Here is a 12,500-nt window from a genome sequence, read left to right on the forward strand (position 1 = left end):
AATCAAGAATTAATCAAAGTGGATCTTTGCCAGTTAGGTGGCAAACAACAATATAATCATGTGAATGTGTGATTTTTCTGTAAAGTCACTGTAGAAAATCATGAATTAATAGTTATTGTGCATATATTGCCTGTTACTTCAGTTTGCAACATGACAACATGTGTTTGTTGTCACTTTTTGCCATTATTTGTGATCCATTTTATTTATATACTGGTATTTTGTACATTTGCAGTTATGGTTTTTTTGTTTCCTTTCCTGTTTTTAACAAACTCTTTTACTTGAATTAAAGTATAAATTGTGAACAAAAATAGAATGTAGCCCATATTTTTATTTTCACGTCTGCACGCATGATCCTAATTCCCCCCTGGCCTGGTTTCCCTCATCACCTCTGCCACTTTGGGGCCTGTGCAATTCCACGTACCGTATTTTTCGCCCCATAGGGCGCACCGGCCCATAAAGCGCACCTAGTTTTTTGGGGGGGAAATAAAGGGGAAAAAAATATTTTCCCCCAGGCACAAGGCTGGGGCGGGGGAAGCCTGAGCTTCCCACGATCCCAGCCCCCAGAACAGGCTGCTCTGCGCAAGCCAGGGGAGGGCTCCCACTGCTTGCGCGGAGCTACCCGAAGCCCCGGTGCGACTGCTGAGCGCGCCGGAGCTTCGGGATAAGAGGCAGCTCCGCGCAAGCCGGGGGAGCCCTCCCGCGGCTTGTGCGGAGCTACCCGAAGCCTCGGCGCGACTGCTCAGTGCTCCGGGGCTTCGGGATAAGAGGCAGCTCTGCGCAAGCCGTGGGAGGGCTCTCACGGCTTCCACAGAGCTTCCTGAAGCCTGCATTCGCTCCATAGGACGCACACACATTTCCCCTTCATTTTTTGGAGGGGGAAAAGTGCGTCCTATAGGGCGAAAAATACGGTATTTGTAGATGAAGGCATGTTATGCCGTTGCTGCCACAGCTGCTCCACACAACTGCAACAGTCTTGTTTTCAGAAATGAAAATGTTACTTTTGCTGCTGCCGGAACACATCACAAAAATAGAAAGCGTTTCCCAAAACATTGCCACAGAAAAGATACAGTGAACATTTCATGATACAATTAAGCCAATTTAACCATTGTCTTTTGAGCAATATTCTGCATAGCACAATAACAAGCTGGAAAAGGTATGTAGATGGTTGGCATCCAGCAGTTTATCAGTTCTTTAAATAAATAAAATGAAATTGTGTAATGAGAAATAAATGCACATGTTGTGCACCCATTAAAATGCCTCCTATGTTTTGCATTGGAGATTATGGTGGAAGTGGGAGGTGCTAACACATCTGCTTATCTGCACTTGGACAAAAACTACTCAAGTCTTTGCAAGAAGATCAAATTACCTTAGATTTTTGTGTGTATGTGGTGCTTTATTTTATTAGCTTGAAAACTTCAATTAAGTTGGATGTTTCAGTAAAAAACAGAGGTGGGGATTGTGTCATGGTTCTCTGACATGGCCATGCTGGGTCCTCTTGCCCAGTAAATCCATGGAGTCACCAGGCAACAGGAGAATCTGCCAGGTGACAGCTGCATTTCAAGTTTCTAGGCTGCAGCTGCTGCCTGTGTTATTATGCACACCCAGCTTCAGGGGGAAGCTGTCTGGAGAGACCTGTTGCAGCCTCTCTGCTCAGGCTGTGTGCTTCCTAGCTGCCCTGATCCAGGAAGTGGAGTGGGAAGAGCAGGAAGCCTCCTTTTGCAAGTCCCATCTTCTCATTCCATTAATTCCCCACCCCCCACCTTGATGCTTATTGAGGAAAAACTCTGGATACTGTCTGTGAATTATATTTACCTTGATCATAAGCAAGCCTTAAATCTTTAGGCAGCATATTCAGAAGACAGGAAGGAGTTAATCCTTTATTAGAGGTGCATTTTCCTAAAAGTTTAAACATGTGCTACAGCCATGACTTAATTTCACACTAGTTCATTTCAGCAGAAAACACAACTGACTGTGTTGCAGAGAAAAGGCAGCCGCGCCTTACACAGTTGTTTCACCTGCTGGGTTCTATCAGCGAAGTTAGTGACACATTCCAAGGAATGGCAAAGCCCTTCAACAGCACTCCACATGTGAAACAAAATGAGATATAGCCATGCAAATGGCATGGGAGAAAGTAGCCTTACTTTGCATCCTGTTTTAAAGAACCATGCTAAGGAGACAGTCACAAAAGGTACCCATTTGTAACAATTTGGAAACTGTAATATCCGTGTTTACCACTTCTTAAACAAGTTCTCTTGCTTGTTTTTTAAAAAAATAAAAGGTTACCTGTCCAGCTCCTCTTGTGTCTTTAAACATTTCTGTCCTTAGAGGTCCAGACATTTCAGCTACAGTGTGGTTCTATCAACTCTCTTCTCTTTTTCCTCCTGCATGTTCTCTTCATTGTTTTCCCACTATTTACATTTACATAACCAATCCTTAGAAATGATAGTCAACAACAATAGAAGGTATGTCTGATTTTGACTGGAACTACAGTGCAACAAGGGGAAGCTTAATCCCTTCCCAACTGTAATCCCAATAAAAATCCCTCAGCCTTAGAAAACAAGATCTCAATGACAACTTTTATGAAAGGATACTATTCATGCCTGTGTGTGTTTCTTCACAATTGCAGCTTAGGAAGAAAGGGTTAAACCTTCCCTCTCCATGTGCTATGCAGTCCTGATGAAAAGCACTCCCCTTGTTATCTTTAAAACCCTGGTATAGTTTCTAATGATCTTTTTAGCACTACATGTCTTGTCCTAAGATTTGCTGTTCTATTATATGTATTCATTCTTTCTCAATTCTGGCTCTCTACCTGTGGAATTTGCTGCCTCCCAGCAGATTATCATTTATTTATTTTTAAAGAACCATTTTACAGCAGAATCTGCAACCCTATCAGTTTAAAATTGTTTTCTTAAAGAAAGAAAGAGACTTTGGCCTCTAGTTTCCATGTACCTTATTTCTGCCATGAGAAGTGTTTGGTTTCTTGTTTAACTTTCGTACAACATTTTGTTTTACAGTGCTATGGAAATGATATCAATAAATCTTATCCACAACCTTACATCATTAATGTACAAGTAATATATTTTAATGCATATAATGATCGGAATACAGTGGTACCTCGGGTTAAATACTTAATTCGTTCCAGAGGTCCATTCTTAACCTGAAACTGTTCTTAACCTGAAGCACCACTTTAGCTAATGAGGCCTCCTGCTGCTGCCGTGCCGCCGCCACACGATTTCTGTTCTCATCCTGAAGCAAAGTTCTTAACCCGAGGTAATATTTCTGGGTTAGCGGAGTCTGTAACTGGAAGCATATGTAACCTGAAGCGTATGTAACCCGAGGTACCACTGTAGTTGACCCAAGAATGGTTGTCCACTTTTTCACATGTTATTTTACATATCTGACCCCTAAGTGAGTCTTTCAGTGATTCGTATACAAAGACTGTAATGTTTTTGGTACAATTATTAATCCTTGTTTTGGAAGAAAAGAGAACTGTAAAGTGCCCCTGTGGCTTTCTTTTTTGGCTTTCTTAACCATTGGAAAACCTATGATATTGTACTTCTTTAAGGGTTGTTTCAGCATCTCCAAGGCCTTGGCCAAAGATAGATGAAGCTGCATTATTCTGAGTCAGATCATTGGCCTATATTGACCATTATTGTCCACTGTGCTCTGACTGGCAGTGAGGTCTGAGGTCTCTGGTAAGTAAAGGTAAAGGTACCCCTGCCCGTACGGGCCAGTCTTGCCAGACTCTGGGGTTGTGCGCCCATCTCACTCAAGAGGCTGGGGGCCAGCGCTGTCCGGAGACACTTCCGGGTCACGTGGCCAGCGTGACATCGCTGCTCTGGCGAGCCAGAGCCACACACGGAAATGCCGTTTACCTTCCCGCTAGTAAGCGGTCCCTATTTATCTACTTGCACCCGGGAGTGCTTTCGAACTGCTAGGTTGGCAGGAGCAGGGACCGAGCAACGGGAGCGCACCCCGCTGCGGGGATTCAACCGCCGACCTTTCGATCGGCAAGCCCTAGGCGCTGAGGCTTTTACCCACAGCGCCCCCCGCGTCCCTCAGGTCTCTGGTAGAGGTATGCTAATCAAGATTTTTTTTTCCCTTGGTAGATATGAGTTGAAACTGGTAATTACAGTATTGTGTAGCACCTTTTCATTTCAAAGAAGTACCAAGGCGGTTTACAGAAAAGCTTTGAAGGAAAGCTAAGTAGACAGATGCAACAGCCAAGACAGTTAACTGAGAACAAAGCTGAAATTCTTGTTTTCAGGCTCTCTAGAACAATAGAATGGCACGCGGGTGGGGCTGTGGGTTAAACCACAGAGCCTAGGGCTTACCTATCAGAAGGTCGGCGGTTCGAATCCCCGCGACGGGGTGAGCTCCCGTTGCTTGGTCCCTGCCAACCTAGCAGTTCGAAAGCACATCAAAGTGCAAGTAGATAAATAGGTACCGCTGCAGCGGGAAGGTAAACGGCGTTTCCGTGCGCTGCTCTGGTTTGCCAGAAGCGGCTTAGTCATGCTGGCCACATGATCCAGAAGCTGTACGCTGGCTCCCTTGGCCATGATGAGCGCCGCAACCCTAGAGTCGTCCGCGACTGGACCTAATGGTCAGGGGTCCCTTTACCCTTTGGCTAGAACAATAGAGCATTTTCTTTGACAGCAGAGTGAATTGGGAATGAAGAAGTTATTCATAGTGTGCAAGCCATGAAGAGCTATGGATTGTTACTGAATTTAAAGTATTGCTGTAGAAGTTTTTAATTTCTCCTGGGCTTTTCAATTGTCTGCTTTCTTAGTTTTGGCCAGTTATCTTGAAAGAAAAATCTGGTATGAAATCCCACATTGGAGTAGTGACTGAAGAATTCCATAGTGTGTTACAATGTAATTGGTCTTTTTGACATGTGTCAATTTCTATTTGAAAGGTAAAATGAGTGCTTAAATTGACACACTTCAAAACTTGATTCAGAGCATTCTGTCTGTGCAGTTCAAAGGAATTCCTTTGGGTTTCATTTAGCTTTGCTGGGGTGCTGGAGCAGTTGCTTTCTCATGTTAAGAGAATTTTGGAAACGTTGCTTTAATTCTTAGTAAATCCAGGATCAATAACTATCAATGTTTGGTCATGGGGCAGACACATTTGTCATGGGGGGATTGCTTGCATTTTGTCTTAGTAATTTCATTTGGAGTTAAAATCCGTTGCCATAGACAGTCTACAAGCACTGAGCCTTGAAGTTGCTGAGATTTCATTCATGTCAGGGTCATGCAACTCTCAGATCAATTACTTTATCGTGAACCTGTCTTTGAAAACAGTTTGGAAGCTACAACTGGTACAGATGGCAAAGACTTCCTATGAACAATCCTATAAAGTCTGGTTAAGGTGCGCAAGTATTGCAAATATACTCCATACTTAATTTGTTTCTAAATAACAGGTTTGTTTTTTTTTAAAAAATAATCATCAGACTTAAGCTGGGAAAGGACAACTGTCAGATTCACATGAGTGAATTATCAGCACCTCCACTGTTTGCCAAGGATTTACTAGATTGATTCTACTGCAGTTGAGTGGATGTCATTACAAAAAGAGGGACTCTCTATGATGCAGGCAAATATGGTTTCAGATGTATGTGGAAAAATCCTGGTTGTACACAAATTGAGAATATTTTATGCATTATAGCCTCCTCAGCTCTATTACTTATTTTTATGTGTATTTCTTCTTTTATAGGATTGTGCATGTGATGGGATAATGATTGGGTTCTGTTGCTTTTTATATTTCTTATGTTTCAGTTGTACAATGCTTTGCCTTGTTGAAATAGTCATGAAACCATCGTCATGAAAGGCCATAACCCCCAAACCATGCCCTTCTGCCCATCAGAAGGCAACCCAGTCAGATGGGTGGCATACAAATAATAAAATTATTTTTATTATTATTATTATTCTGGTAGGCAGCTCATCTGATGGTTTCCTAATAAATATGAGTGATTAGAGAAGTCTAGGAAGAGACTGACTGAATTTTGGTGTTGCAAGTATTTATGGTCCTTCTACACTTTGAGAATCGTGTGTCTAAGGTTATTTTCATTATGTGCTATAAAGGAAAGTAAATTGGTCTTCAACACATTCTTTTATATGTATTTGAGGTATCCAAGGCAAATTATTAATGACTGTTGTAGCTGGTGGGTGCTGAGTGGACCTGCATTCTTGTCTGTGTGGCTAATATGATTGCTGGCATTCAATCAAAATACTACCATTTCTCTTAGTGAATTGGCCCCAGTATGCCCAGTATGCCACATGTTTGTATATAAGCAGTGTTCTTGCAATTGAAACTCGCTCAGGAGTTTACCAAAATATTAAGTTTTATAATCTCTCTGTGCTTGTGTTCCATCCTTCTATTCCCTCTTCTGGGCCTTGTCTTTTTAAATTTTTATTTTTTCCCATGCAGTGTTTAACTTATTTGAAACTTTACATTACATAAATGAAATTGCTCAGTGTGTTGAACCATGAGTTTGCAAGACTTGAGTCTGAGAAGGGGAGACATTGCTCTTCCTGCACTGGAGGTGATGTTACATGTTTTTTTTATAATGTGATTTGTCTTTTGCTTTAGAGCTTTCAGCCATTGAGCCTATTGTCTTCCTTCGACCTTTCCTGGAAGTTATTCGTTCGGAAGATACTACAGGCCCCATCACTGGATTGGCCTTGACATCTGTAAATAAGTTCCTCTCATATGCACTAATAGGTAATGATTTGGAATAATTGTTTTGCCTTCTAATGTCAGCTACAATTGGTTCATAATTTCACGCAGCTGAGTGAATGTCCCAGAAAAAGGACCGCATTTCAATGCTGGGCATGGAGGAAGATACTTTATCTCCTCCCTGCCATCAGCAGATATACCATATGCTTCTAGGGGAGGGAAACTGAGCACCATCCATTTGGAAAATACTGAAAACTGATTACAACTGAAGAATGGAAAGTATATAGAGTAATATGTAGTGGTACTTCAAAACCAGTATCTTTGGGGATCTTTGGTGGCATAAAAATGCAGCAAGTAAGGACTGATCTTTTGTACAACGAATTTTGATGCAGATTGCAAAAGGATTTGGTGTGAAAACCAAGCTACCAAAGTTGGAACTAAAGATAATAAATAGGTAAAGGTAAAGGTAAAGGTACCCCTGCCCGTACGGGCCAGTCTTGCCAGACTCTAGGGTTGTGCGCTCATCTCGCTCTATAGGCCGGGAGCCAGCGCTGTCCGCAGACACTTCCGGGTCACGTGGCCAGCGTGACAAGCTGCATCTGGCGAGCCAGCGCAGCACACGGAACGCTGTTTACCTTCCCGCTGGTAAGCGGTCCCTATTTATTTACTTGCACTTTGACGTGCTTTCAAACTGCTAGGTTGGCAGGCGCTGGGACCGAACGACGGGAGCGCACCCCGCCGCGGGGATTCGAACCGCCGACCATGTGATCGGCAAGTCCTAGGCGCTGAGGTTTTACCCACAGCGCCACCCGTGTCCCTTCAAAGATAATAAATAGCACGATCTAATTACTGGAGTATGAAATGCATGAAATCAATCTATTGCCAAATAAGAATTTATCTTTTGTTGAACCATAACTTGAACTGTGATTCTAATCTGAGTAAAGAGAGCTTTGGATGAAACGCAGGGAAGGGAAAGGAAATCCACGGAAATAAGAATGGATAATTTTGCTGTGGTGCAAAATTCCCCTGGTTCGATAATGCCAAAAAATTCTCTGTTATACAGATTCTAACCATGAGGGCACAGCTGAGGGAATGGAGAACATGGCAGATGCTGTCACACATGCCCGGTTTGTGGGCACAGACCCCGCGAGTGATGAGGTTGTCCTGATGAAGATCTTGCAGGTATGTGGAACAAAGGGGAAATTAGTGTCATGTCTTGTGCCTGGTGCCCTGTTAATCTTGTTCCATGGAGACCAGATTGGGGAAGAAAAAAGGTGTTGGGACTTCTACTTTAGTTTTCATCAATATTTTTAAACTTAGGACTCTTGTACTTGCACTAAAAGCTTTCCAGTGCAAAATAATCCTCAACTGGACTTAGAGAGGAGTTTTTTTGATCTTTTGTCGTGAAAATTAGGCTTCCTTGGTGTGGTAGAGTGAGGGGTTGAGAGCCCAATCACAGTACGTAGCAAAGCATTGTTTGCTTTCATTCATTAAAGTGAGAGTAATAGCAGTTATGGCATGCAAGAGATGTAGTCCCCCATTCCCTTTCTTCCCTTTCAGATATTCTCTGTTGTACATGAGTTCTCTTCCTGACACTGCTGTTGGAATGTCATCTTTATTTGTTCTTCTTTCAGGTCCTGAGGACTCTTCTCCTGACGCCAGTTGGAGCTCATCTCACCAATGAGTCAGTCTGTGAAATCATGCAGTCTTGCTTCCGTATATGCTTTGAAATGAGACTTAGTGGTAGGTTTTCAATGCAAGAAAGCAAACCCCAAACTTTGGTTTCTAGTAAATGACCTGGTTTCTAGTAAATGACCTGGTTTCTAGTAAATGACCAGAGTTCTGTCTGCAATATGAGTATGTGCTGGAACATAAACAAGCATAAAACATGCTAAATATGCGCAGTTGAACTTAATAATAATAAAAAAGGTGTTTGCAGACCACTTTTTGCTCAGTTGCTTGTGTGTTTCTTTCACTCACCCGCTGTTTCAGCTCTGTAGCGCCACTTAGTGTACCTTTGCACATTCTGCTGCACAGCTGAGGCTGAAGCTGGTTTTAATAAATTTTCAGTAATCCTTTGTAAACAACACTTGGAGGGGAGTCTACTTGGAGAAGCCTCTAGATAATATCACACCAAGTAATGACACCTGTGTTATTTGTTTTTGTCTTCAGAGTTATTGAGAAAATCTGCAGAGCACACTCTGGTCGACATGGTGCAGCTGCTCTTCACAAGGTAAACCTCCTTGTGTTTGTCTCAGCACAGCTCAGGTGGCCCTTCAAGGACAGGAAGAATCCACACTTCAGTCGGGGGTGGGTGGGTAGGCAGGCGTGCTCCTGAAAATCACCCAGTCCAAGCATTATCTGGTCCATGCAAACATGAATGGTTTGCCACTATTAGTTTTAACTGTGCTGGTTTAGCAAAAGGGTTTATGTTTCAAACAACATGCATCTGAGATGCATTTTTAAATGCAGGATCCAGTTGGCTTTACTACTCAATGTATTTCCAGTTAAGATGGTTTGTTCCTGCTTACTGAAGTACTTTTCCACCTTGGTTCACTGTGAATCTGGGAAAACTCATTTGGATAATTTGTCTGTGACAAGGAGTCTGTGCCTGAGTTATAAGCTTTCCAACATATCCTGATACACTTTCCAGTTACTGTACCACAGCATTTATTCTATTACAACCAAGGATTTTCAAGAGTATCTCATATTAATCTAGATCAGAATGAATATTTTCTATATCTGCTGTAGGAAATTGGGACACATAATGCTTAGGTTTTAGAATGTAAAATGACATTGCTTACCTTTTGTACTGTTGTAGTTCTGATATTTTAAAAATGGGTTATTAATAGTTTTTTTATCTATATTTCACTCTTAAATATTCAGTTGGATGTTTCCAGAATGTTTCTGAAAAGGACAGAAAGGCAAGCTACTCTGTGTACAAAGGGCTATAGGTTTCCGGCATCTTTGAAAGCCTGCTATCTCACTCAGTAAGGATGCAAAATGATAAATGATATATGAAAGAGAGCCCATTTGTCTGTGGTACTTTGTAACCTCAGACATCATTAGCATCCTGAGTTCTAGCTAACTATGCATTTCCTAGTTGCTACTTGCAGATTTTGGTTTAGACTTTTCAGGTAGGCCCTCAGATATTAAGCTGCCTTGATCAAGGGACTGTGCTAGAAAGTGAACATTGAACACCATGCATTTTGCATATGGGAGAAGCTTACTAGAGACTGATATTGCAATAGAAATGACGCTAATTGTTCATTGAGGGTAAGTCCTAGCAGGAGATGCCAAGTACTGCTTTACTCTGTGGTCTTTGATTAAAAGGGCCAAACCTTAGAAGGTGAAAGTTTCACTGAATAGCCTGGCAGATCACATGAATATCAAAAGCATTTCTCTGCCTTTTGCCTCAGTTCTTATCTGAGCTGTACAATCCACTTACCCCCCCAGCTGATTTTAAAAGCTCCAGGTAACTGTGTGCCCTTAAGCCAGCCCAGGACACAGCTTAAGGACCATTTTGAGTTTTAGGAGCCAAGAAACTCTAAATGGAATTTCTTTGACCCAACTGAGCTAAAACTTGTGCAGATATATCTATCTTTCTATTTCTTGTTGTTTGTCATGAACCATTTATGGGTATAAATAATAACAATGCAGATTTATTAGATCTTATGTCTACATTGTTAGCAATATATATACTCCAGTGCTTTATTGTATTTTTCAGTTAAAAGATTTGAATTAAAAGATATCTTCAGTCTTCTGCAGACCTCAAAAGTACACTTGAAACAATTCATTAAGTTCTAATGAGTTGAGCTGGGGGACTTATCTGCAGGGACTAAAGAAAGATAGCTCATTCACAGTGGTTCTATGCTGAGGGAGGCAGTCTACCCCCCCAAAAAAGTATACCCCCCCCAAATCAATCCATTCCATCTGCATCCAGCAAGGCAGTTCTTAATTAGTTTTTACTATGTGGCCAACCCTGCATTTTCAGTAACAATAACCATGTTAGTTTGGCCTTTTAAAAGAAGAAGACTCCTAGCTATAATGTAAAATGTGAATATTGGTGAAAATGCACATACATCTAGACATTCGACTTTGCTTTTCTCATCCATTCCAAAATAAGTGCTCTACTGAATTAATGGGTCCATATAGAGAAGGATTTCTTCTTCTTCTTCTGGACTGTTAATGTGTTTTAGATACTTCACTTTCTACAATGCTAGGGCTGGCAACCCTCAGAGCTAAAAAGCAAATGTTTCTTTAGGTGTGTCTGTGTTAGGAGTCAAAAGATTAGCCTTGACCAGTCATTTTCTGAACATGTGAATTCAAGTCAAAGCTCTGACCTTTAGTCATTACCCATGAACTGATAAGACTGATTATTCCTTTTTCTGATTATTACACTGTAGTGTAACTTTTGATCAGAAGAGGGCAGATAAACCATATTCCAAGGGGAAGCCTTCAGGGAACTGCAATTCTTCTCTGTTTGCTGCCAGGCAGGAAGAAGGCCTTCCCTTATTTCTTGTCCTTAATATATGTATTTTCTTGTTGTTCCAGATTACCTCACTTTAAAGAAGAGCCTAAGAGCTACGTAGGGACTAACTTAAAGAAGGTAAGACCCAAACTGTTGATGGCTTCTTTGCTTCTAAGTGTTTGTAGTTACGCTACTCTGGAGGCAGGTGGGACAAATGTACATTATGTATCAGTGGCACAGCTCTGAATCTTGTGCAGGCTTATCTAAGAAATGAGTTTGGGTTATGGCTCTTTATGCCAGTGTGAATCAGTCAGTCATCAACTGTATCGCTTAACCCAGGCATTGTAAGGAAGTGACTTCTGTGAGCCAGATCTGTTGCCTCCTTCCATTAACTGGCACCTTTTTTTTGGTAATCTTTGTGCACCTGAACAGAGTCAACATCAGGAAATTTTTAGAGTGTTAGCTAAGGAACTGACCTCATGTCTCCCTCCCAGAACAGGGAAGTGCTCATACCTCAAAGGGTGGGCTGAATAGCTTCCCACTCAGTTCTTTTCTTGCTGACATGTGGGCAGCAGCTCGTGTGTTTTAGTAAGCATTTGATTATTTCTTTACTTGGGTCTATTTCTCCTCTTTTTCTCCCCCCTTGTTCTCCCTGCTTTCTCATTGGGCTCCAAACTCACGCTCTGTCTCTCTCCTTTTTAAGGAGATAGGAATCCCTTTTCTTGTGACCACACATCAATCATTCAGCAGTCATCCTTCAAAAAGTGTTATTCTTGTGGGAGTAAATGACCCAACCATCACCAAGGTCCCTGTCACCTGGGAGGGCGTGGGGATGAACAGTAAAAAGAAGCAAAGAAATCTGTAGCTTAGCCTGTACTGTAATAACAGGGGTATTTTCTTCCCTGTCAAGTTATACAGGGAACTTTATCAGACTCATAAGGAATATTCAGGACAACAATTTTCCTATTCATAAATCTGATTTGCACAAGAGAGAAAATTCAGTTAACCTTCTGCAACTTCGATATATTCAAGAGCAAAGCGCTATAGGGTGCATGCATAGATCTCTTCCTAGATTGATGCATTAGGAAACATTTTGAGCTCAGGATTTGTACCAACAGGCTCAGTAGTACTTCTGATGTTTTATGCTTGCAAATACAGGTATATGCTGTGTTCAAATTAAGAGTGTGTCACATAAAGCAAGCCTTAGATGTAAAAGGTGGAATGCTTTTCTGTAAGCATATCCTGTGTGAAAGCTTTTCATTCATCAGTGGGTGGCTCCTTCATCTCACAGAGGCCTTGGTTTTCACTCTTACTGTCCTGCTTTGCTTTTCATTATGTGCTTTACACCATTCCTTGC

The 12,500-nt window shown here is 41.7% G+C and overlaps 1 protein-coding gene across 9 annotated transcripts in view; it reads left to right on the forward strand.

The window, feature by feature from the left end:
* GBF1 (golgi brefeldin A resistant guanine nucleotide exchange factor 1) overlaps positions 1-12,500 on the forward strand; it is a 96,574-nt gene that overhangs the window by 39,667 nt on the left and 44,407 nt on the right. For 8 of the 9 annotated variants that reach the window (XM_077930678.1, XM_077930679.1, XM_077930681.1 and 5 more), the window contains exons 4-8: positions 6,586-6,717; positions 7,736-7,854; positions 8,307-8,415; positions 8,845-8,905; positions 11,227-11,281. The exons of the other annotated variant lie outside the window; for it this stretch is intronic. In XM_077930678.1, the coding sequence (XP_077786804.1) occupies positions 6,586-6,717; positions 7,736-7,854; positions 8,307-8,415; positions 8,845-8,905; positions 11,227-11,281 (476 nt within the window). The remainder of the gene's footprint in view (positions 1-6,585; positions 6,718-7,735; positions 7,855-8,306; positions 8,416-8,844; positions 8,906-11,226; positions 11,282-12,500) is intronic. 9 annotated transcript variants of the gene reach the window in all.

The sequence above is a fragment of the Podarcis muralis genome, chromosome 6 (assembly GCF_964188315.1).
Source record: "Podarcis muralis chromosome 6, rPodMur119.hap1.1, whole genome shotgun sequence".
NCBI classification, from domain to species: domain Eukaryota; kingdom Metazoa; phylum Chordata; class Lepidosauria; order Squamata; family Lacertidae; genus Podarcis; species Podarcis muralis.